Source organism: Suncus etruscus, chromosome 2 (assembly GCF_024139225.1).
Source record: "Suncus etruscus isolate mSunEtr1 chromosome 2, mSunEtr1.pri.cur, whole genome shotgun sequence".
Classification (NCBI taxonomy): Eukaryota; Metazoa; Chordata; class Mammalia; order Eulipotyphla; family Soricidae; genus Suncus; species Suncus etruscus.
This window is the reverse complement of record NC_064849.1, coordinates 104,038,394-104,064,863: the sequence shown is the minus strand read 5'-3', so window position 1 is coordinate 104,064,863 and position 26,470 is coordinate 104,038,394. Positions and strand designations below refer to the sequence as shown.

The following is a 26,470-nucleotide window of genomic DNA, read 5'->3' as shown; positions in this document are numbered from 1 at the left end:
AACAAGATCACCATAAAGGCTTTGCCAAGATCATGCCTTGAAGTAACAAAACTAGTCCTAATTTTTTGATCAATGGACCCAAGTTTAGGGAGAGCAACTTCACTGATCGACAAAAATGGTTTGAACCCAACTCTTTAATTTCTTCCTTCTCATATACACTAATCTTCACCAATGGGACAATGGTCAGTGAGATGTAGCCATTTTGTTAACCAGCAAGAGTTCAGAAGCAAGAAAATGTCGTAGTCGTAAAAACCCAGCACCTTCATCAACAGCAGTTTATCTCAGAAAGTTCCTAGATCATTGTGCAGATCAAGTGGAGTCAGGACTGTGTTGTAGAAATCTTCAAGTGAACTGTATATGAGAAACTTGGAACCTGCTTCTACAATAACTTTGCTTTACAGTATTTGGTACGTAGATCCTGTCTCTTAGAGGCCCTGCAACAGCCAAGCTATGACTCAGAACATAGAGGAATCCACAGGTAAGCATCATCATCAGATCTAGAGGAGTCTAGCGTTTTGTGTCTGTGTGATCTTATGTACACATAAGGTCATGAGAGAGGGTGCATGTCACTGTGGGAGACCTGAAGCCCTTAAAACTTTTATGAAAAGATGTGTTAAAACAAAACTATTTATTTGTCTCTACTCATTCAAAATATCCTAATTACATTAACTATTTTAAAGAATCAGTTTGAGACTAGGAAGTTAAGAGTTGACTGCCTTGCCTTTCTAAAAATATAGTCTTCCTGTGAAGAAAGTAGCTACAACATGAAGAAAGACAGATTTGTGTTTAATAGCATATATTAGAAGAGTTATTTGAAAATATTTCCCACCAATTTCAAGTATAGTTGCCTTTCAAAAAGTACTAAATGTCATGGCTTTTTATTAGAGGGCATGTGAAAAGTCACTGCCTCCAAAAGTATCTTTCATACCAATTTGTCACATGGTCTAGAAGGCTTAATTCTTTTTTTTTTTTCCAGTTTTCCTGACAATTGTATTCTCACACACAATTCTGGAAAGGACAAATCAAAAACATTTTGATCTTTATCAGAAAAAGGCAGGTTTCCATGAGCATCGACTAGAGCAATCATTTGTAAAGGCCAGAGGGAAGAGCTTGTAGAAGAGAAAAAGTGGGGTGAGGTGTGGTGTGAGGATAGGGATGGGATTAGACTCCAAAAATACATACCTTTACCTTCCAAGACTAGAAGAGTAAAGAATTCAGCTTATGTAATCTGAAAGCTGAGACTTGCAAAAAAAAGAAAAAGGGAGGGAGGGGGGAATCTACAGGGCAATGCCTACATGATTAGAGAGATAAATAGGAATCCGTCATCTTTCATCTGCCCTTTAGTAAAACAAAAATTACTGAGCATCTGCTATCTTCAAGGATGTCAGCATATAAAATATGAGTAAGACAGTTCCTACCATCAAAGAGCTACCTATCATAAGGAAGAATAAGAAAAATGTGAGGGGCCGGTGAGGTGGCGCTAGAGGTAAGGTGTCTGCCTTGCAAGCACTAGCCAAGGAAAGACCGCGGTTTGATTCCCCAGCGTCCCATATGGTCCCCTCAGGCCAGGGGCAATTTCTGAGTGCTTAGCCAGGAGTAACCCCTGAGCATCAAACGGGTGTGGCCAGAAAATCCAAAGAAAAAGAAAAAAAGAAAAATGTGAGGTAGAGAGAGACAAAGAAAGGGAGAAGAGCAGGAAATAGAGAAAGGAGAGATGGCAAAAAAATAAGATCTTGTGACTTTCATAGTAAATTAAAAGAAGGCATTTTAAAACAAATTTAATTCTCTCTCTCTTTTTTTTTTTTTTTGGTACGTGGCCATTTTAGAGATTTTCGGAGATATTAACCTCACTCTTGGCATGCTGGATAAGGAAGATAATATTAGCAAGGTAGGGAAATTAAAAATAAATTTCATTTTGTTTCCCTTTTTTAGTTTACTTGTTATTTTGTATTCATTCTTCAGTGCCTCAAATTCCACTTTTCTTTCTAAATTTCTAAATGATATTTCTTCCTTCCTTTTCTTTTTTTTAAAAAAAGGAAATATATTTAAATGGAAGTAATTTTATTTAAACAATAAAAAACTGTAAAGGAACAAAACCAATCCCAATTTTATGATCAATATTTAGCATGTAAGAATCAGAACATGCAATTCTAGATGCCATCAAAAGATGTCCCTTTTTATAACCTTATATAAGAAAATACAGGACAAGAGAGACTTCAGTGGGTTGGGTACTTTACTTGTACACAGTTCACTAGTTTCTACACACACACACACACACACACACACACACACACACATCCAGTATCATAGGGTTTCCCCAAGCAACATTAGAAGTATTCCCTAGACAAAGAGCTAGAAAAAAGAAGCAAACACAATTATGTATGACAAAAATATCAAAGCAAAAATTAAAACAAGAACAACAAAAAAGAAGAAAATGCTATAAAGGCAGAAGTATGAGACTTACAATTCGTATAGGCATTGAGTCTTCTATATAATTTGAGCACAAAAGGTCTCCTCTACACATCTGCCATGATATTTCACAATTCGAAATATTTTCCTTCTGGTATTTGAAGGTATTTCAAGCTTTACTAACATTTTGTAAAATAGCATTAGCTATTCCTCACTGAACACCTATCTAGAAAGTAGAGTTCAATACTTTCCAAACAATAGCATATGTATTATTTTCATTCCACATAACTTGATGAGGTTAGAAGCATCCTTATTCCCATTTAACAACTAAGAGAAATGAAGCATAGAGGAGTTACATGGTTTGCCTAAAACAGCAAAAATATATCTAAGGGTTGCATTCTTACCTAATTTAGAATAAAGCTCTAACCCAGGGGTGGCAAACAAGTTCGACACAAAGAGCCGAAATTTTAAACTGTGAGAGTCAGAGAGCCACAGCACAAAGTGACCTGCCAAAACAGACAAACACTCACACAAAAGCATATAATTTTAACAATAATATATTAAACACATATTGCATATTGCATTTTGCCATTTTGAGTGAGGGTAAAAATCCTGTTCGCCACCCCTGCAACCAATCTGAATCAATTCTCTATGAAGGACGATGTCTATATTTTTGTTTTTTTAATCTTGTGATTTTCAACTCAGTAGATATTATAATTCCATCTGCAAAGGATGACATTTTACATCTTAAACACGGTCATAATACATGGAAATAACATGCTTGGAGGTGTTAGAGAATTCTGAAAATCTGCATCTTATCTTCCAAAGTCAAAGCAGAAAAGCTGTCTCACACACACACACACACACACACACACACACACACACACACACACACACACACACACACACACACAGCATTTGGCCAAGCAATACAAATCCCAGAGATTGAAGTTTTATCCAAAAAGATTCACAACTTCTTTTTTGACCAAAGCATGAATTAAGCAAGGACCTACAAAAATCTCCCTTAGGACCTAGTTCCAACACCATAGTTGCTTCTGTGAGAATCATTGTGTTCCTTAATGTCACAGTCATTCCCTCTAGTAAGAACAACACTTAGCAACACTTTCCCATTTAACAGCAGAATATATTTATGACTTTAAAATAACAGATAACCTACCAAGGCCTTCAATTACATTTTTCCATGAAATGTAGTCAAATTTTAAGGACGAACTCATTTTATATATGAGTCTTTTCTACTAAAGATGTCTATTTTCTCCTAAAGATGATCAGGAAACCCCAATTAAGAGATATAAAATGCATTTGCTATAAAGAGATATTTTTAGCTTGATGGTATTTTAGTCATTTTGAGTTTACCTGATTTTTTTTCATTTTGTGCTCAAATTTCATAAATACTATGTGTTCACAGGAAAACATTTATAGTCATCTCATTTCCATTATTCAGACCAATGAAATCTTGGATGATGCTATTGTCCAGCGTTTGATTTGTTGTTCTTCTAAGGACATGAGAAACAACAATGTAAGTTTGATTCTTTTTGATGAATCAGTGACAGGACATCTTTTAATAAAGCAATTACACCCATGAAGAAACATATCACCTTTCCTCACATTGCTGGTAGGACCACTATTTGCTTTAATTTGTTCTTTATGATAACTTGAATATATTCTCATCACCAATTATTTATCAAGTAATAAACCTGATATTCCCAATAAATGAATATTCTCAGTTATCCCTTCACAGATAAGAAAACTGAGGCAAAGCTCAAAAAGATTTTAGAGGTAATATTATTCAGTCCACTTTTAGATGCAGAAGTTAATGATGTTGGAGAGATTTAGGGGTGGGATGCCATACCAGTGGTGCTCAGGACTTGCTCTGGCTCAAGGATCACTCTTGGAAGCTTGAGGGACTATGTTTGGTACTGAACATGGAACCCAGAGAAGCTGCATTTCATGGCAAGTGCCTTACCTGTTGTATTATCTCTGTAGACCAAGTTTTATTTTAAAACAACATCTATTACCAACACCCTATTTTCTGGCTCCAATATGAATATGAATTCTATTTTCTGGCTCCAATATGAATTCTCATCTATATGCATACTTAACTATGTATGATAAAGTTTACATCTGAAAAAATACAGAAATAAATTGTGCCCTAAATAAGTTTAATTTCTTTCAGTAAGGATTTTATTCATTTCTGCCAATAACATTAATAATCTATGATTGAATTTAGAACTTGAGAATTCTTGTAACTCAGAATTGAACTATAATGTACGAAACAACTATTTCAGCTTTCATCTTAAGGCAGACTTCTAGGGTTCTTCACAACAGAGACCAAAAAAAAAATATATAACAACTTGGGTTTTGCCATCAGTTGAACCTAAACTGACCATTTTTCTCAAAATGCGGAAGGATTAAATTTAGGACTTATCTCTCTGAATTTCCAATTGACTCCAGATCTCAACAGAACAGCCCAATACATGATAGACTATGATCTCTTTGATGTTTATATGAATATATTTTAATAGCTAGCTCTCTTTATTCTTCTCAGCAGGAAAATTAGTCAAATTTACCCTACTCACCGTGACCAAGAGTATGTTTCCCACCTATTTTTATTATTAAAGATAATTAGATAAGGACAGAATTGAAATCAAAGTACTTGGCCCCATATTCTTTTCAATATATAATTCATATGACATAAACATATAAGAAAAATCCTATATGTCTAGGATACCTGATCAATTATAAGAAAATATGTACTAATCTCAAATCTATTAGAATTTTACTAAAACTTGGTTTTATGGGTCAAAGAGACAGTACAAATGTTAAGAGGATCACCTTACAAGCATCCAACCCTGGTTCAATTCCCACACTAAAGATGGTTCCCTGAACACCTCTAGGAGTGGCCCTTGAATATGAAAGCAGAAGTAAGCCTGAGAGCACTACCACATGTAGCCCCAAACACCCTTAGAAATACATCTCTTCTTTTCAAAAATTCATTTAGTAACCTCAGTTTCAAAATGAATTAAAAATTATTTCTGCTCTACCAACTACTGATATCCAGCCTTCGGGTCTTCTGGATTGCAACAATCTGCTTTCCCTCAATCCTTAAACCAAAGGAATTTACATGCTCCATGGAGGCTCTTCCCCATACATCTACTCACTTTGATCTTCCTTTTTCTCCTCAGATCCTCAGAGAAATCAGGATGCTCGCTGGTGAAGTCTTGGTGTCTCTTGCAGCACATGATTTTAACTCTGTAATGTATGAAATGCAAAATAACTTCAGGATCCTAGAGCTACCAAATGAATTCACTGTACTGGCCCTAGCTGAATTGGCAACCAGCTACGGTACAGAGAGAGTATTCTCCACACTGACTTGGGGAAACAATTGTTCCTAACTGTCCAAAAGCAAATGGGAACAAATGGAAAAAAAGAAGAGCATCTCTACCTTCTGTTGTAGTCAAATATGCTGTGGGAGGATTGTATGCACTTGTGTATAAGTTTATTGGTCCTTTAGTTGGTGCTGTTCTCATTGTGGTCAGAAACATTTTCACCCTTACTTTAACTTTCATATGGCTTGTGTTACCTTTTCTACAAGTCATTTTGCAAGCCACCAAACATTACATAAATAAAGGGTTCCTTACATTTGTTTACCCCGTTTTTGTATATTTTTAGCACCTATGTCCTGGTGTAGACCAGGCATACAAACAAGTTGTGATGCTAGAGATGGATAATAACGAAATAATAACCAAGGTTCCTTTTTTGCCAGGAGGTACAGGTGGCTAGCTGTGTTTAGGAAAGAAGGGTTTTTCCAGAATAAACTAAAAGCAGAGAATGGCTTTGGGGGGAAAGTTTATATACCATTTCCTCAAATTGTCTTGGCCTGGATTTCTCTGCATACATAAAAGTCACTATTGGATTCTTAAACTATATGCTACTATTATGAGGAGGAAGTACAGAGGAAACATTTTTCTATTGTGTCTCCTCTTACTCCCCCATTCTGCCTTAGCAGGCTTGTTTTGTGGTTAACAAGGGAGGAGAAAGGAGGAGTTACAGAACTCCCCAAGTGAGAAGGCAATGCCTTTTTCTCTCATTCCTTTGCTGCAGTATCCCAAAGTATTCCCTTCATGATGATGACTCTACTCACCATGCAAACTATGCTGAGGCTGGCTGAGGAGGAAAAAATGAAAGAAGCTTTCTGTATTGGTGTGTATTCCTATGGTTTCTCTTTGTTAAGAACAAATTAATTATTAAGCCAATTCTGATTTTTCATGTTACAATTCTTTGAGTGCCTACCAACATGAAAAAGCCCTTTGTTTTTTTAATAACGTGAAAAGTTACTTCTTCTGCTCACGAAAATTCTATGAAGTGTTAAGTACTATTAGCCCATTCTCATTCAGATGAAAACTGAGTGTCAAAGAAATTAAATAATTTTCTACAGATAATGACAGAGTCAGATATAGAAGTGACATTCCAACCCAAATCTGTATGACTATCCAGTGCTCTCTGTAGCCTCCACTTCCACTATTCTTTTTCTTTAAATTGATTCTGTCTGTAATGATAAAAAGTCATTGACAGTAATCTAAAGATAATTTCTTTATCATAAAATATTGTAATATTAAGTAAACAATCCAATTAAATTAAATTAAAAATCATCAACTCAAGAAAAATGGCTTTATAAAATGCAATAGTCATTTTAAATAAAAACCCACTCCCAAAGTGAAAATGTCTAGAGCAGCCACAGGTCTAGAGAGAATATGCCTTGAGATTCCTAGGGAAAGGCAAGTATATCATAGAGTGAGAGACTCCTTGGATAAATTGGCAGTACTTAACTCTTCTCTGATCAAACACTGAGTCATATCTCTCTGCATATCTCTCAATGAGAAATATGACATCGCCTGTACAGATGTCAAATGACATTTCTATTATCTCTATTTTCAATTATTCTATTTCCAACTGAAACTCCCAAGACCGTGATTAAAAATAGCATTATAATTTTGAATATTTACAATAACTTAGAGCCCTTGCTCTCAGGAATATCTTCTTTATCAAATTTCCCTATTTTTAACCATTTCTTCATGTATAATAACGGTGGAGGCAATATTTTAATACATAGTATATATGACATGCCAGGTATCATTTGATAATATTTTGCTTTATTTTATTTATATTTCTTTATTTATAGCCTTCACAGCAACCCCATTAGGTAGACAATATTTTTCTTTCATTTTACAGGTGAGAAATATTGAGGTTTTAAACTGCTAACTTAGAGTAGAGGCATGACTTGAACTATAACAATGGGAGTGAGTGAGAAAAATAGAATGCCTGTCTCAAATACAGACAGGGGGTGGGAGAGGATAGATACGGGGGCATTGGTGGGGGGCATTGGTGGTGGGAAGGTTGCACTAGTAAAGGAGTTCTTTCTTTTATAACTAAAACCCAACTACAAACGTGTTTGTAATCATGGTGCTTAATAAAAGATACTATTTAAAACAAAAAGGAAAATGAACTATGACAATCTGACTCAAGGATTTGAGGAATTACATTGTACTAAGCCTCTTCAATGTTGTTTAGTTTTTCTATTTTGTATTGAAAATAACACTCTGTTTCATAAATAAACGTTGATGTCCGTAATAGCATTTTTGTCTCCATTATTAAAAACCAAGAAGAAAAGTGGTGGTAAAATTAGAAATCATCATGGTAACCAAAAAAGAAAACTGTCTGTTTTGTTTTTCTTTTGTTTTGTTTTATAAAGCCAGAAAAATAGCCTTAGGTACTATTTCAGGTGAGGAACTTTTGCCTGAATACCACTAAGATAAATAATTAAATTTAATAATTTTTCTTCCATCCATCCTTTTTATTTATTCAGTCAACCAACAAATAATCAGACTTGGTGCTCATGGCTTCAGAAACCTCCAATGGACAATACATTATCTTTTCTCTCTTACTGTTTATAGCCCATAGCAAGATATACACACACAATAAAATATAGACCAAAGATTATGATAAGACTATTAAAAAGTGTGAGGAGTATTGAAATATGAATGAACAAAGGAATGGTTAGTCTGGAAATAATTTCTAGAGGATTCTTTATGTATGTGAGTTATCTTAGAGTAAACTATGAATGTATTTATATGAATGCATTTATCTAATGAAATATGTGCAAAGGAAATGTTTTAATGCAAATATACAAAACTTAGTGGCACAAATAATATCTTTGCAGATAGACTATTATGTTCATTGTATGAGATAATAGACACACTGAAAAATATACAAATGGGGGGAGGTACAGCATTAGTACTGTGGGTAGGAAAGTTCTCTTGTACATAGCTTAGCCATATTTGATCCCCAGCACCCCATATGGTTCCCCAAGCCCACCAAGAGTGATCCTTCAGTATCAACAATAAAACCTGAATACTGCTGGATATTGCCTGAAAATAAAAAAGGAAGGAAAATATACAAACTAGAAGTGTAAAAGTTGATGAGTTTCACTCAGTAAATATGTCCATTTGACCATCACTCAGGTCAAAAAATATGACATTGCTATACCCAGAAGCCCCCTCTCTATCTTCTCCCAAACATCACCTTCTCCGTGTTCTGTAAGAGTCATCGTAAGCCTAACTTCTACTATCACTTTTGTCTGTTATAAGGTACATGACTATTATTTTGTGTAGTGTTCATTTCCATTCTGTATTCTATCTTGTCTAAACTATAATTTTTCAGTTTATATATTAGAATATATTTGGACTTGTATATGTTTGACAATTTTTGTCAATTTTTGGGATTTTGAGGGGGCCAAACCTGGAACTGTTCAGGGCTTACTTCTAGCTATGTGGAGCCTCGTGGGAATCAGGAATATAACCTGAGTATGGTGTGATTTAACCTGGGTATTATTTAGCCTGGTATGACATGCCAGGGTTTTAACCCAAGTTAGCCATGTGAAATGTAAACATCCTACCTTTTGTAATATCATTCTGGCCCTTGTTTGAGATTGTTTAAAAAAAGTTAAAAAAAAGTTAATATGAACATTTTACTACTCATTTTTGTAGCACTGAAATGGCTTGTCTAAAATTGAAATTTCTTTCTTTATTAATATCTTTATTTAAACACCTTGATCACAAATATGATTATAGTTGATTTAAGTTATGTAAAGAACACCCCCTTCACTAGTGCAACATTCCCATCACCAATATCCCAAATCTCCCTCCTCCTCACCCCACCAGTGGTAGGAAATGTATGTTCAGCTTTGGTAAATAATAACAATTTTTTAAAGTATATCAACCCATACTCTAATCAGCAATATGTTAAAATATAAGCATATTTTTGTCTTCTCAGCACTTGATTCTGTCCTAGTTTTATCCATTCTGATGGATTGAAATTATTTTATGATCTACATTCGTTAGTTTTTCTCATCTTTGATTGTTTTCAAATGCAGCCCTTGAGAAGTTCAGCAAAGCTATTTACAAGTATGTTAACCACTGGAGGAATTTTCCCTATCCCAAATTGGATGCCAACCGACTCTCTGATAAGATCTTCATGCTGTTCCGGTTTATAATGGAGAGGTGGGCAACCACAAACTCTCACATTCAAGTGAGTAAGGGTCTCACCAATCTCAGGATAACTTCTCCTCTATAATGATTTGATTTCCTCTTACATTTTTTGACACTGTAATCTCAACTCTCTCTTTACATGCTAGTGCATGAATATACATATACAGTTTATGTAGTATATATATGTATATAATACATATACAGTTTAGGCTACAATAAAGTTTTTTGTTTGTTTGTTTTGGGGGGACTACACCCATTTGATGCTCAGGGTTTATTCCTGGCTATGCACTCAGAAATTGCTCTTAGCTTGGAAGGACCATATGGGACACTGGGGGATCAAACTGCGGTCTGTCCTAGGCTAGAGCTTGCAAGGCAGATGCCTTACTTCTAGCACCACCACTTCAACCTCTACAATAAAGTTTATAGTACTCACATATTTAGTTACTCTACCTCCCTACCACCAAAGTTCCAAGACCCTCCTCCACTGACCTTGAGTAAACCTCTTCATTCTCCCCAGGAATGCCCCACTAATTAATATTCTGAGGTTTTTAAACCCAGGGTCAAAGGCTTGGCATTGTTTGATACTATCAATGCCCTTATTTAACACAAATAAAAGAACTCAACCAATATTTACTTTTCTCCTTCTGATTTATTTTGCTTAACATTATATGTTTCACTTCTATCCATATTGCAGAAAGCTTCATGGCTTTATATTTTTATAGCTATATAGTATTCCACTATGAATATATGTTACAACTTTATTCATTTATTTATAGTTGGGTTTTTGGGTTGCTTCCTTATCCTATATGCTGTACATAGCACTGAAATAAAAATAGGCATGCAAATAATTTTTGAATTAAAGTTTTTGTGCTTAGAGAATAAGGTGTCATGACGTAGAATTGTCATAGGAAAGTCCAATTCTTATTGGACTTCATTTGAGAAATCTCCATACTGCTTATGACATTTCCCCCAAAGTAAATAAGAATTCCTCTTTATTACATCCCAGTCAACAATGTTTTTTTCCAGTCTTCTTGATATATGCATTTTAAGTGTGTGAAATGTCAGTTTCAGTGATTTCAGAAAGCAAAGGACTGTTTACCAAGCTTATTAAATCTTTTAGTATACCTCTTTCAAATCGTTTATTCACTCTAATATTTACTGAGTTATTACATGATAGACATTGTTATTCATGTTGAGATACTGAAAGGATTAAACACCAAAATCCATATTGTCATGGAACTAACATTACAATATGTGGAGAGAACAGTTAAATATAATAAAGTAACAAAAAATAAAGTAACGAGTGGCATATATAACATTAAATACTTCACATCATTTATCATAGTCTCTTGAGTCATTTGATCAGGAAAAACATGTATGTGTGAATATCACAATAAAACAAAATATCATTAAAAGAATGCTTGACTGCTTCAAAATATTATAATGCCTTATACAAAAATAGATTACAAAGTATAGTCATATATATATAATCTTATGTAGATCTTGCTTAATTGCTAAAATTTTGGGGGTTCTTGGAGTGGCCACACCTGTCAGTATTCAGAGTTAGGTCCTGACCTTTGCACTCAGGAATTACTCCTGGCAGGCTCAGAGGACCATATACAATGCTAGGGATCAAACCCAGGTTAGTTGTATGCAAAACAAATGCCCTACCCAGTATACTATATCTCTAGACCCTGATGTATATTTTTAAGATGATTAAATTATATTCTACTTAGACCTTTCAATGTTACTTTATAAAAGATTTTAAACATTGCTACCTTCTTTGGTTCCAGATTCTATATTTTAAGTTATCAAAATATAGCATTTTAAAATGCTACTGAAAGATAGCATTTTAGCATACATTAGTAAATATGTAAATTTCCCAAGTGCCCTTTAAAATGTTTTTACATGAGACAGTTCTAACACTACATATATTTGATAAAAACTTTCTAACTTCCTGCAAATAAGCATAGGAGAGTAATAGAAAAAGCCACAAGCACAGAAAAAGAAGCATTTGATGCCATGACAAATACTTCAAAGGCTATGGAATTGGAACTGACTATGCAGTCCATAAAGTTATTCACTACAGAGAAAGTTCATTTTCCAAAGAAAGAATAGAACCTCCTGAGCCATTGGTTAGAGATGTAATAATATGCACAGTGGAGTGAGTTCGACCTGAAAAAGGAAAAAGAAAGAAAAATATAATCACAAAGGTGGTTTTTGGCACATAATGAAGAACTCTAAGTTCTTCAGAACTGGACTTTCATGGACTTTCTATAAGAGATGAGCACATATAGAGGTCCTTAACAAGGATTATTATATTATAATATAATATATATTTATGATATAATATAGTTATAATGCATTGTATAATATTTTTGTATTGTTATATTATTATAATTCCAAAAATCATTTATTCTGATTAGTGATAAAATATGTGTGATATAGAGATAAATTAAGGCAATACTATTAATTAGGAGACTATCTCAATTTTCCAGCAACTTAACTTGAACATGTTAATTTTAATGAAATGGTGGAAGTTAGAAAAAATAGTTCAGCATGGAGAGCTACAGAAAAATTCCATATATCTTTCTGAACATGAAAAATGGCTATTCTCATACATTAACTTACACATTCATTTTATAAATATTTATCTTACCTATTATGTATTAGCTACCTTGTCAGAGTGAACAATGCTATAAACAAGAGCTTATCGAATATGCAAAATACTCTGAATCAAGAAACTATTTGATATATGTAATATGGGAAATCATCCTCTTACTCAACCATACTCTGGTATCTATTCTCTATAGCTTGCTTGATGAATGATTTCTTAATAAATGGAGACTAGAATGACTAAAGAATGGTGAAGAGTGAGGTTAGATAGAGAGCATTGGAATACTATTTCAGTTAAATAATTGGCAACATCAGCTATATTTTGATTTATGGTTTAAAATTTAAAAAAATATGTATATTGGGACCAGAGAAATAGCATGGAGGTAGGGCATTTGCCTTGCATGCAGAAGGATGGTGGTTCGAATCCTAGCCTCCCATATGGTCCCTTGAGCCTGCCTGGAGCAATTTCTGAGCGTAGAACCAGAAGTAACCCCTGAGCACTGATGGGTGTGACCCAAAAAACAAAACAAAACAAAACAAAAAAAGTGTGCATTATTTTTGTGTATTGAAAAAAACTATATCATTTTAGTGAAATTATGCAATAGGAAAAATATCTTTGAAATAAAGTTACTTGACTAATATGGGGTGGTACAATGTTCTATAAATTAAAAACATGACCTGCAATAGCTTTGAGTAATCTTTTAAGAACAAAAGAAAGACATTTTGTTTATCTGGGAAGATGGAGATGAATAATAGTCTAGCGGAGAATCAAATAATAGAGAAATCTGATCAAGTACAGTAGGTTCTGTAATAACAGCAGTTTGTCCTAAATTGTATCTGTGCATAAAGGAGAGTGTTGATCTGGAAGACTAAGAAAAATTTCAGATGATGCAACAAATAAATTCTAGACAAGAGGGTTGATTTCAGAGAAGGAAGAGGGAGTGGGAAAATATATAGAAGTGAAAGAAGGAAAACTCATACTTTTGATGGAAATTACTTTGGTCCAGCCCCTATAGGAAAGACTGTTAAAATCAGCCAAGCACAATAGCCACTATGCACTCTGTTATCCTAACACTACAAAAAATTTCTGGCCATATCACAGCCAGATAGATATAAACACAAAACTAAAAGGTGAAACTTCTGATAACCACCACCAGAGAAAGGGTGAGAGAAGGACTATGATCAGAAGTACAACCCCTTAAAAGTCTCTTAGTTGCAAGTAGTGAGAAAGGTGTTAGACCTATTTGGGCAAGGTAGGGGAGGGTATTTTAACATTTTGTCATTCTAATAAATGTACATAGTACATAATATGAAATGTTAGAAATAATATTTGCTGCCTCTACAGACTTTGGCCATCATTAAGGCTCATGGCCCTGCAGTGGGTCTCCTGTTACATCGAGAAGACTTGTGTGAATATGCCCTAGGCCAGATACCTTGGCTCCTGAACCAATATAAGGACAAAGATACTGATTTCCATGTTACTAAGGTAAGAGTAACACCCTAAAGTAAGAAATTCCAAGAGTGAATGAAACAACTCACTGAAATATTGAAGAATCACATTACATGTTTGTGTGGCTAAATTAAATACATCTCAGAGTACATGAGGTAAAAAAGAAATTTGACATAGCTCCATGATGGAACCCTCTGGGATGGGTTTAATTTTTGTTATGGTTTAGTTTCAGGTCATATTCATTGTTGTTCAGAGTTTAGTCCTGGCTCTGCATTCGAGGATCACCTCTGGTGAAGTTGTGGGTATGATGTAGGGTTCAAGGGATGATAGAACCCAGGTTGGCCACGTGCAAGACAAGTACCCTACCTGCTGTACTATCTATCTTCCTGGCCATAAGGTTTTTTTTTAATCTGTTAAAGCAAGGTAGAGTAATCAGAATCACTGGACAAAACTCAAATTCAGGAAGACTATATAGGGTTATTTTCCTTTAAATAATGTAAGTATTTGCCCTTACATATCACCTGATGCTGCCCTATAGGAGGCTGCCAACTAACTTTTAGATTTTCCATTCTAGAGTCTAAGACAAATATTGACTGCGATAGTCCTTTATGAGATTACCCTTCCAAAGTTCTTGAGGAAACTCATCTTTACCTGTTTACTTAGCCAGGTAAGAAAACCATGTTGTTAAATCTATTTGTTTCCTTCTCAAAAGTTTTCTGCTTATAATATAGACCATCTGCTCTGTCCTCCTCATTCAGGTCTGCAGAGTTCAAGAACCTCCTGTCAAGGAAAATGAAATGGAAGCATCAAGCTGTTTTCTCATTTTAGGTAAAAGCCAGCATCTAGAAGATTTTTAATAAAAATACTTCCAATTGATGGTGGTGCCAGTATCAAAGGTTATACAAACTACCACATTAGTAGAAAAAAACTACCACATTAAATACACATTCATATACAGGTATAAAATGTTTCACTAACTCATATATGCAGTCTCTGAGCCTTTAGCTCATTGCTAGAGAAGTGGAAAAGAAAGAGTAACCAACCACCTTGGCTTTCCTGGAAATCAAAATATTCCATTCTAAGGAGACAGAACTTTCTGTCCTTATAGTAATGTGCACAGCATATTTTAATACATATACTTTTATCATATATATGGTTTATGAATATATTCTCAAATTTTGTAAATTGTCCTTTGTGAGTTATTGGTTGCCTTCTTTACTTTTGCTTTTGGTGTCAAATTTAAACTATGCTTGCTAAAACCAATATCAAGAACATTACTTCTTCTGTTTCCTCTTAGGAGTTTTGAGCTTTTAATGTTTGTATTTAATTTTTTTGTCCATTTTGCATTTGGCTTAAGATAGGGATCCAAACCAACTTTCCCAGTGACATTTTTTGTAGAGGCTATTCTTTCATCATTGTATGCTTGTAACTTCTTTGTTGAATCCACATAGCTTATTTGTCTGAAGACAAACTGAAAGATAGGAAATCGTTTTTATTGATATTTGTAATTACTCAAGAACTGTGTCAAGCCTAGATACTTTCATATCTATATTCCTGTCATCATTCTTTCTTTAAATTATCTTAATTGCACCATAGTTTCAAGGTTATTAATAATAAAATTGTTTTTTTTTTACAGATACTAAGTTGATCATGATTGGCTTTCAGTCATATACCCTTTACCATGCTCATTTCCCACCACCAATGCCCCCAGTTTCCCTCCTGCCCTTCCCTCTGCCTTCTCCCTTGGCTGCCTCTAGGGCAATCTATCTTTATTCTTTGCTTTCTATCTGGCTCTATCTAATCTCACAATCCTATCCATAAACTGGTTAGAACACCAGGGTAGGTTTTAGAGAAAGCACACCCAGTCTCAGAATACAGAACCAATTTCTAATGTAATCCATTGGAATATGAAAGTTAGGAAAGACATAGTATAAAAGACAAAGGCAATCCTATGTTTCTACACTGACATTTACCTCTAAATATGCCACTTCTATTGTTTCATTGTATATTTTCTAGTAGATTCTAGTTCCTTTCTATGTGATCCCTCTACTTCACAATATTCCTCTTCTCTAAGCTCTAACCTAATTGAAAGTGTGCAACCCAATCTTTTCTAATTTAGCTTTTCCTCACTCTACTCCCTGTGTAGCTCTATAGCACTAAAGTTGGTGAAACATCAATTCTAAATCTGTCTCCTTCACCTGGTTTTCTTCCTGTATCTCTGTCACCTCATTTAATAAACACAGGAGTCATACTGAAGTAGGATTCTCCCTAATGACATCAGCTTAACTTGATTCCATCTATAAAAAAAATTATTTTTCAAATAAAGTCACATTCACAAGAATAAAAATGAGTTCTAGGAATAGAAAGCTCTGAGTAATCAAACTGCCTAATTTTGTAATACTAAAGAATCATGGACATATAAAATTCTAATTTCCAATCAAAGAGAGATTGTGTGTGTGTGTGTGTGTGTGTGTGTGTGTGTGTGTGTGTGTGTGTGTGTGCTATAGGGCCACACCCAGTGGTGCTCAGAGGTTACTCCTGGCTTTGAATTCAAGAATCTCTACTGGTCCAGGTTCCAGGGACCATATGGGCTGCTGGAGAATTAAACCTGGGTTAGTTGTATGTAAGAAATGTGCCTTGCCCACTGCACTATCTTTCCAGCATCAAAGAGAGATTTGCTAATATTTATGAAAGCCTCTCTTCCAGTTCACAAGTATTAATGGAAATGAGTGTTTACAATTCCAGTTATTGCTTAAATTTTCAGCCCATTCCAACCCTGCAGACCTAGTGGAATTTTTTGATGAACAAATAAGAAGCAATAATGAAGAAATTCGAACAAGAATCTTGAATTTGTTGAGACTGATTGTCAGTATTGATGGTAAGCAATAAAAATGTAACCAGTGGTGGTTTATTTTGTGTCAAGAAGCAAATGGAAAATTGTGCATTCTTTAATCCTGCCTTGTGTCTCTTCTCAATTATATTCTATTTTTAAAGGACAGGAGATTTTGTTTTATCTCTTTTTTCAAGGTACTTGTACATGTGTCTAGTTGAAAATGAATAAAATAATTCAAAATAGAATTTAGGACATTTTAAAAGAATAGTAATACACAAAATTTAAAACCAAACTACAATGAGATCACACTTTTTATTAATGCCAAGACAGATTTTTTATGATATTAGATCTATCTTATAATTGATTGTGCCCTTAAGGATAATTGGCCACTGCTTATTTTGGGGATGCAATGTTTGTTAGTTGAATATTGATATCTTGGATTCAATAAAATATGAAAATTAAGTTTTGCCCATTATAATAGTTTTTAGTTCTGCTAGCAATTTTTTATTGAAGAACAAGAAGATGAAAAATACAAAGTCTCACAAAATAAAGAATCTGATCCATTGAGTATCATATATTAAATTCACTTTGGAACCTAGCATTTTTAACAAGCTGAAATTAATGTTAGAGAGGAAAAACAGCATCTTTTAAAAAATGAGATAAAAAAGAGCAGAAGGAAATTAAATAACAGCAAGAATGAGAGTGCATTTAGATAATATAAATTCAATGGATAAAATTCTAGTCAATTATGAATTCTTTTTGTTTTCTTTTCACTTTTTTTTTCTCTTCACCATGATTTATAATACTGTTAAAAATAGTTCCAGGCATATGAGGCTGGAGCAATACTGCAGCAGTAGGGTGTTTGCCTTGCATGTGGCTGACCAAGGACAGACCTGGGTTTAATCCCCAGCATCCCATATGGTCCCCCAAGCCAGAAGTTATTTCTGAGCACATAGGCAGGAGTAACCCCTCATTGTCACTGGTATGGCCCAAAAACAAACAAAAAAAGAAAGTTCCAGGTATAGAGTATTCCAACTTCCTGCTCAGCATTAGTGTTAGAGACCCTCAATATCTCAAGGTCCCTTTCAGCACCCCCCCAAGGTACCCCTTGGCTAACTTTTATTTTTTAATTTAATTGTAGTTTGGATCACATGCTTACAATAGTGTTGATACTTGTGGTTTTAATGGGAACAGTTACCTCACCTCTCCATCATCATAATGCCCAAGACCCTCAACTAATATCTTCTGTTACCGCTGGTCCTGCCATTCAAATTGTTTCTTCTCTCTTTCAGAGCCTAAATTAAGAGACCACACTACTTCAATTGAAAGAACAATCAAAACCATCATGAATGATCTTAATATAAAAGTAAGAAAATTAGAACATTCATTTGGTGGATGATGTTTTAGGGTATAACAAAGTGATTTTGACTTTAATGATCTTCTTAGGTAGTTATAACAAGCAGCTTCATGATCAAGTCTATTTTTAAAATATCTCTATCTTTCCCAGAAACTATATGAGGAGAAATTTCTAAAGTGTATTTGGTTCAAAGGTTGTACACAGAGGGATAAAAAAAAACTTTCCTAAATAATCACTTTTTTTTTGTTTGTTTTTGTTTTGGGGGGCACACCCAGTGGCACTCAGGAGTTACCCCTGGCTCTGGGCTCAGAAATCACTCCTGGCTTGGGGGACTATGGGATGTGAGGGAGAAAACAGTCCGCCCTGGGTCAGTCGTGTGCAAGGCAAACGCCCTACCACTGTGCTACAACGTTGGCCCTAAAACATCACTATATATGCTCCTAAAATAATTTTAAAAGTGTTAATTACAAACACAGCTTATCTTCCTCAAAACAATAAAAACTTGAGAATCGATTTGCATAGATCTAATTTTTCAACTAGAAAACACCTCAGGCAAGAAGACTATACAATGTTTATTATTTATTTCATTAAAATATTCCAACATTTTTTAATGCAAACCAATAGAACATTTTAAGGAACTAATAATCAATTAAACAAAGAACAATTACAACTTTTGTTTGGATTGAAGCCCTGCAAATTGTAGAAAGAGAGTTTGAAAATTCCCTAAAAGATTTTGGTCTGAAGCAACCATGTTTAACAACAATTATGCCATAAATAACAATGGAATGGGTATGTATAAAAATCTAGCCACTTAACTGACCAATCCAATTTAAGAATTTTTATGATAAACTGAAGGAGGACATCTTTAAGGAGCAACCCAGGTAAAGACGGAAAGAAGAGGTGCCGCTTCTTATTTACTGGGTGGGATGGAAGGATGTCTCAAGGGCTTTCTGCTGATTAATAATTTCCCCTTGTAGTCCTGCTTTCCTCTTCAAAATTATCCTTTTCTTCCCACCAGTCAAAAGGCCCATGCATTTGAGAAGTTAATCTGAACTTTTTGTGTGTGGGGGGGGGTTTGGGGACCACACCCCACTGGGTGACGTTTGGGGATTACTACTGGCTATCCGCTCAGAAATCATTCCTGGCTTAGGGGACCATATGGGATGTGGGGGGATTGAACATGGTCTGTCCTAGACTAGCACGGGCAAGGCAGACGACTTACCGCTTGCACCACCTCTCCGGCCCCATAATCTGAACTTTCTAACTCCTAGGGATGTCATTTAATTAGTAAATGCAAACCACATTATTAAATAATTTTAATAAAGATTCATAAACAGAGTGAGATACATTTCATAATTCACAATGTTCCCAATTTTAGAAAAATATTATGACAATAACTTATTATCAAACCTATTAATTTTTGCAAGAAAATAAGTGTCGGCAACCTTCATCAGAGCCAATACATCTATCATGTTCTCTGAGGCACGCATTATTGGGGCTCTTGGCCTGGTCAGTGCAGCTGCAATAGAGCAACTCTAAAATACTATAACTTTAAAAGAATATGTTTTGGAGTTCTGGAGAAAGAATTTGCTTACAGAGAAACTCTTTGGTGATCCTAAATCCGAAAGCATAGGTTACATCCTGCTTTATTTTTTTATAACCTCTTTTTTTTTTAGTTCTGTTATGTTTTATTTTGGGGCCACACCCAATAACGCTCAGAGGTTACTTCTGCCTATGTGCTCAGAAATTTCTCCTGGCTCAGGGGACCATATGGGACCCAGGGATCAAACCTGGGTTCTTCCTGGTAAGCCTCATGCAAAGCAAATGCCCAACCACTGTGCTATATCGCTCCAGCCCTCCCCCCTTTTTCTTTAATTCTGCTAGTAGTTTTTTATAACAACATTTTTCTTTATATCCCTACTCTTTATACTTCTTATATTCATACTGAATCACAGGATAGAAGAACCTATTCATTCTACTCAACCTAGCAAAATATTGCAAATGCATATTTTTTTTTCTTACTCTAGGTGAGGAATTCCATCCTCCTCCTCATCCAAACCATGTGTGAAAAAAGCTATGTGGAAGCTCAGGAAGGATGGCCTCTGATTGATTATATCTTCTCCCAGTTTGTACTTTCTAACAAGAATCTGGTATGGATCAGACACAATTCTGAGTGCAACACTATACAGAATGTAGTGGACTGAATGGTTTTTTACAAAACTAGTTCACTTGGGGCTAGAGCAATAAATAGCACAGCAGGTAGAGCATTTGAATTGCATTGCATGTGGCCTACCAGGGTTCCGTTCTCAGCATCCCAATGTTTCCCTGAACCTGCCAGGAGAAATTTTTGAGTGCTGAACCAAGAATAACACCACCTGATGTGGCCCAAAAATCACAAAAAAAATTTTTTCAATTAAATTACTGATTTAGAAGTTGTATTTCAATCATTTTTTTTCCTTGCCACTAGAATTCAACTTCCTTTCACAGATAACAATTTTAACTTACAATAAATACAGAGCAGATTAAAGCCCTGTTTTCTGAATGGAAAAGGAAGCCTGGGTTCAAGACTTAAGGGGGTGGGCTTGGTGAGGAGTAACTAGAATGGATACCTTTTAGAATAAGCAGGAAAATTATATTTGCTGCACCTCCTGTGAGTTTTCTTTGAATGCATTGACTGAAAAGCTTGTTTAAACGATCTCAGTTACCTTAGCAAGTTCTTTGCAACTGATGGCAGTGAGTGCACTCCTGAAGAACCAAGTCTAAAACTGTTGGTCCCAAAGAAAATAGCAATTACCTACAGTGGAAGGAGCTTCTGGGTGTTTGCTTTTGGCTTTTAGCAACACGTGTGATTTCTAACCCTCCCCCAGGGGCCATTTTAAAATAGGGATTTAATGCTGGCTACCAAGATCTCTAGATTCCAGAAGTTCCTTAAATTCAGTAACTACTTCTATCATTGCCGTGTCTAAAAATATCCAAGCAAGTCAGTGTGGATTAACAGGGAAAACAACTAACAAACAAGACAATAGGTTTATTTTTCTTAAAGGAGAAACCAAAGAAGACTCACACCCAGGAGACTGAGAAGGGAGAGATATCTGTGAGAGAAACAAGCTTGGAGGTCTTAAAAAACTTGGATCCTCTGGTGATTGGGATGCCTCAGGTAAGGTGTCCTTTGGAGCCACTTACAGTTACCTTGATCACTTGCTCTGCCCATTTTTGAGTTAAGACATTTTTCTTGGTCTGAGAGCTAGTACAGACTGGCATTTCACTTGGTTCACAACCATAACTCAGGAGAATAGTTACTGAGAACAGTTATTACTGAGAACAGTTAGAAATAGCCCAGAATCACTGCTGAATATGACTCAAAATCTAAAAAAAAAAAAAATAGGAAGAAAAAAAATAAGACATTATTCTCCAGGAACCATAAACTTTACATGATTCCTTGAGAGAAAGTTCAATGACGCCAAATAAAATTTTATCTGGCAAAGTGTCAAAAGCACATGTGTCTGTTGAGACCCATCATAATCTGAACCTTTAAGAAAAGAGGGCTGGAAAGGAGGGTCTGTGTTTTCTTAAAATACACATTAAACAATTTTATGTCCAGAAATAAATGACAAAGGAAGAAGACAATAGAACCATTTAAGTGAACCCACAAGCTTCATCTACATTTATTTTTTTAAGGGATTCTTAGATTCAGCACAATATACTCACGGCTTACTCTAGCCTTTTGCACTCAGGAATCACTCCTGGTGGCTCAGATCAACACTGAAACATAGCCAGTGATAGCAGCCCATTCCCTCACCACCCCACCTCACTTTCACTTAGCTCAGTTCCACTCTACTCTTTGAGATTTTAAAGCATGTATAGAATATTTTTGGGCTGTCTCATGAATGGCCTGTCTTATGATTGATGAGTGGAGCCCAAGGATGCTAAACTTTCTGCTGAGCCCAGAAATTTTCATACAATAAAAATTGATCTTTCCCAAATTTGAGTCACAAACCCAGGGGAAAGTATTGGTCCACACTGCACTTGAATTAGTCTCTTAAATACACTCTGATTTTATTCTTTCTTTTTTGGGAGAGGTGGCTAGTGCTCAGGGTTTACTCCTGACCCAGTGCTCAGGACTTCGTATGGAGGGAAAAGGGGTGTCCTATGGGATGCCAGGAATAGAAACCTGGTTGGCCATGTGCAAGCAAGTGCCTTAGCTAGTGTGTTTTTTCATACTCCAACAGTTCAACTTTTATTTGGTTTTAAGAACCAAATAATAGCAAAGTAAAAGCACATCACAAGGACCTGGGAGAAAAATGGAGATGAAAAGATCTACATTTGTATCTAATTTTATATTTTCCACAGGTGCTGTGGCCACGACTACTGACTTTTGTGGTACCTGAAGAATATACTGGAACTCTGGATTATTTGTTTAATATCATCAGAATTTTGATTATGGCAGAAGAGAGAAAGAGGAAGAATGCTACGGAGTCAACAGCACTAGTACTTTCTACAGGAGCAGGTTTGTATGTTAAAAACAAAGCAGAGTATTTCTCTTATGAGACACTAACTTCCAGAAAGGATACGGTGCTTTGACCTTATACCCAGCCCCAATCTAAATTCTCCTGTGTTTATAGAAATAATGAAAACTGCCTTCTCTTTCTAGTGAAACTTCCTTCACCACACCAGCTCCTGGCAAGACTCTTGGTAAGTGAGTGAGAAACTCCAAAGTGGGATAAATCTAAGCCTATGTAGATCATTTAGTTCCAAATGCTAATTAACTAAAACTACATAACTACTCCAAACCAAAGATAAACTGAAATGGCATAATTAATGTTCTGTGTACAAATGCAGCTAGTTAACATTATTTATATCGCCAAATTTATCATCTTAGAGATACTTGCTAAATAGTATTAATGTTTCTAAAATACACATAGACTGGATCTTATCCAGAAGATCCACTCAAATTTCACATATAAATTTTAGATATTTCTCTCTCCCTTGGGCTCCATGAATATAGATTACTCAAACTATTTCAATATATCTTTATTGAGTTCATAGATATATTTAAGTGTGGACACCTTTCATTTACTTTTGGCTGAAGGTTTCTATACACGCTTTTATTTTAATACTCAGAAAAAGTAAGTTTGTATTGGTCTTATTCTAGAATAAGTAAGTATACACACATAAATAATATACTGAGCCTAAAACCTAGAGCTTACCACTTTGTCACAGCTCTACTCATCCCCCAAATCAACTTTAATAAATCACCGTTTTGTTTTATTAAAGAATTAAAGGAATCTAAACCTTAGTTCCAGTTTAAAGGAGGAACAGGGGGAAAGTAAAATAGAAAAAAAAAATTTAAGGCATTCAGGACAACAGTGGCAAAAAAAAAAAAAGTTGGGCTTAGTTTAAATATCCCCAAAACTGTTTGGCATCTTTGCTTTCATCTTCTAGGTAATAGCTATACTCGCCGGTTTAGGAGAATTACGTGGGGTTGGTGCAATAGGATTACTGAAAGTATTGCCTGAGATAATTCATCCAAATTTGGTGGAGCTCTGGAAGACACGAATACCTGAGCTTTTGCAACCCCTAGAAGGTACAAGGGAGTGGGGTCACATCTTTATCCAAGAAGACAAGAGCGCAAATCAGTGTGATAGCTTGTCTATGTATAAATCCTTTTTTTTCATTTTGGACAATAAAAGTAACTAATCTGATATACAAGGCAGAATGCTCTGTTATTCTTTGTCTAGTTACAGTCGTATTTACCTTATCAGAGTTTTTATTTTTGCTCTGGACTTTTTCTTATATTTCGGGAAGTTGTTTATTATTATTATCATTCTAAAAACTTACAACTTTATTCTTGATAGAATATGAAAAGTTGAGCATTTCATCAGCTACTGCTGAAATTAGTTAAAAACTAGATTTCCACAAAATCTGATATTTCGTCCGCCAGACATTTTAGAAGTTATCAACATAGTGAAGTTCATCTGAAATCACCATCACCATCCTATGTAGAGAAAATTTGAAATTGAACTCAGAATCCACTAAGCATTGGCAAAGGATAATTATATCTTATGTCTATGTTTTTGTGTGGAATTACTGTTTCCATTTGTATTTCTAGGAACGAGTGCTAATATGGCAATATGGGAAACCATCCTGCTCCAGGTAAGATTGGTTTCTGGACAAATTATTGCTGCTGAGATAATAAAATCAACTACAACTTTCCATATAACTAAAAAATTGGACTCCAATGAACACTAAACTTTTTCTTTGAAAACAGATGAGAATGTTAGAAATGGCCAATGAAGAATTGTATCCTTTAAATGACCGCAATGTGAAAAGTAATCTTTAATTTTCTAGTTTAAGAATATAAGACAGGGGCAGGGGGAAAAAAGAACATAAGACAGTTTTAAGCATTTTGCTCACTAATATTTTCCTGTGCCTCTTTAAAGTCTCTGATTTTCGGTGGGTTTTTTTTCTCTTCTTGCAAATTCATTGATTATCTATGTCCAGAAATGTAGATTTATCTTGGTTTTAATTCTGAAATCTTAAATATATCTCCATTCCTTCATCTATTATCCTTTCTTTTTCCTGAGCTCTAAAACCAAATGTTCATATTGTATCTCCTTTTCAGAAAAATCCACTTCTCTAATTCATAACTCTGTTAGACTTTTTTCATTGATCGAGGTTCTGTAATTTATGATACTGTTAATAAAATTTTATCATGCACACAATTTCAGCTACACCCTTCAACAGTGTACTCATTTTCCTCTGCCAAGTACCCCAATGTACCTCCCTTTCAACAGCTTCCCCCTAACTCCAGGGATCAGGGCCTAATTTGCTTTGTACCTTATCTATCCCTTTCCATCTAACTGACTTCCACTCAGCATATCTTCTAGTTCCATCCATAACCCTAGCAAATTGCATGATTTTGTTTTTTCTTAAAGCTGCAGAGTTTTCATTATGGATATTTACCACAGCTTCTCAATCAATTTTTCTGTAATTTAGCATTTGTTTAATCCACAAACTTTTTGACCTTTGCAACAAAAATGATGCTCCAGACAATGCCAACCCACATGTGATAAATTTCAGACAAATGCTGAACATTGGCCTTACAGAGAATATTTTGACTTCAGGAACCTCTAGAAGGTTAAGAAGACCATGCACAGGGAGCAAGTAAACCAATGGGGTTTTCATCCATAAATTATCATCTAGTAATTAGCTATGGCTTTTTTAAAAGTTCATTTTGGAGAATGGAGAGTCAGTATAGGGGTAAAGATGCATGGTTAACCCTAACTTGATCCCTGGCACCACACAATATCACAGCATTGTCAGTTATAGTCCTTGAGGACCTCAAGCACTATCAATTGTAGTCCTAGAAGACCCTTGGCACCACAGGAGTAATATGGAAAAAAGCTCTGAATGGCAGAGTTAGCATAGCAGAGCTTTTGATGTGAACTACAAGCTTCCAGAGCACTGTTTGGGAACTCCCTTCTTCAAGAGAAGCTGTAAAATCTCTGCCCAGCATCTCTATCACCACTCTTATTTTATAAGACTCTCAGGGGGTAGAGAATATTTAAGAACAGAAAAATTTCTTTTAAACAAAAATGATTATTTTATGGGCTAGAGAAATAGCCTATTAGGCAGGGCACTTGTATTGCATACAGCTAACTGATTGTATCCTTAGCAGCCCATGTGGTTGCCCTGTCAGAAGTAATCTCTGAGCACCACCAGGTACGGCCAAAAAAATAGATAGATAGGTAGATAGATAGATAGATAGATAGATAGATAGATAGATAGATAGATAGATAGATAGATAGATGATAGACAACCAAAATAGTTATTTAATTGATTAATAATTGGTGTGCAGTACTATAGAATATCAGTTCATACTATAGAATATTATAGATTTTATATAATTATAATACTACAGAATTTCATAGGTATAATTTTACAGCCCTATATGACCTCTGCAATTGTTTTAAACTTCCCATGCCTACTGCAACATTCTAGTGCTATCCCTTCCTCATAAAAATCCTCTACCCATTTCTCCCTGGACCCATCCTCATTCTTTCCATCTGGTAATCACCAAAATTTTCACCCAATCTAGCACTTAATTTTGTTGGTTTTATCTACTGTTTGCTTTAATTAATCATATTCCATGCATAAATGAACCATCCAGTTATAGCTTCACTTTCTTATTTCTTTTTCCCCCACCCCCCACTTTCTTATTTCATTTGGTGCAAGCGCTC

General features: G+C 35.2%; 1 protein-coding gene across 1 annotated transcript in view; it reads left to right on the top strand.

The window, feature by feature from the left end:
• The first annotated feature begins 450 nt into the window (after window positions 1-450).
• Window positions 451-26,470, top strand: part of MROH2B (maestro heat like repeat family member 2B) — an 84,432-nt gene continuing 58,412 nt past the window's right edge. Inside the window, exons 1-17 of the mRNA XM_049769052.1 lie at window positions 451-478; window positions 1,827-1,888; window positions 3,836-3,946; window positions 5,613-5,772; window positions 6,532-6,630; window positions 9,860-10,014; window positions 13,936-14,076; window positions 14,615-14,707; window positions 14,799-14,868; window positions 16,805-16,918; window positions 18,166-18,239; window positions 20,258-20,380; window positions 21,274-21,387; window positions 22,581-22,737; window positions 22,882-22,922; window positions 23,673-23,814; window positions 24,340-24,383. Of these exons, the coding sequence (XP_049625009.1) occupies window positions 451-478; window positions 1,827-1,888; window positions 3,836-3,946; window positions 5,613-5,772; window positions 6,532-6,630; window positions 9,860-10,014; window positions 13,936-14,076; window positions 14,615-14,707; window positions 14,799-14,868; window positions 16,805-16,918; window positions 18,166-18,239; window positions 20,258-20,380; window positions 21,274-21,387; window positions 22,581-22,737; window positions 22,882-22,922; window positions 23,673-23,814; window positions 24,340-24,383 (1,728 nt within the window). The remainder of the gene's footprint in view (window positions 479-1,826; window positions 1,889-3,835; window positions 3,947-5,612; window positions 5,773-6,531; window positions 6,631-9,859; window positions 10,015-13,935; window positions 14,077-14,614; window positions 14,708-14,798; window positions 14,869-16,804; window positions 16,919-18,165; window positions 18,240-20,257; window positions 20,381-21,273; window positions 21,388-22,580; window positions 22,738-22,881; window positions 22,923-23,672; window positions 23,815-24,339; window positions 24,384-26,470) is intronic.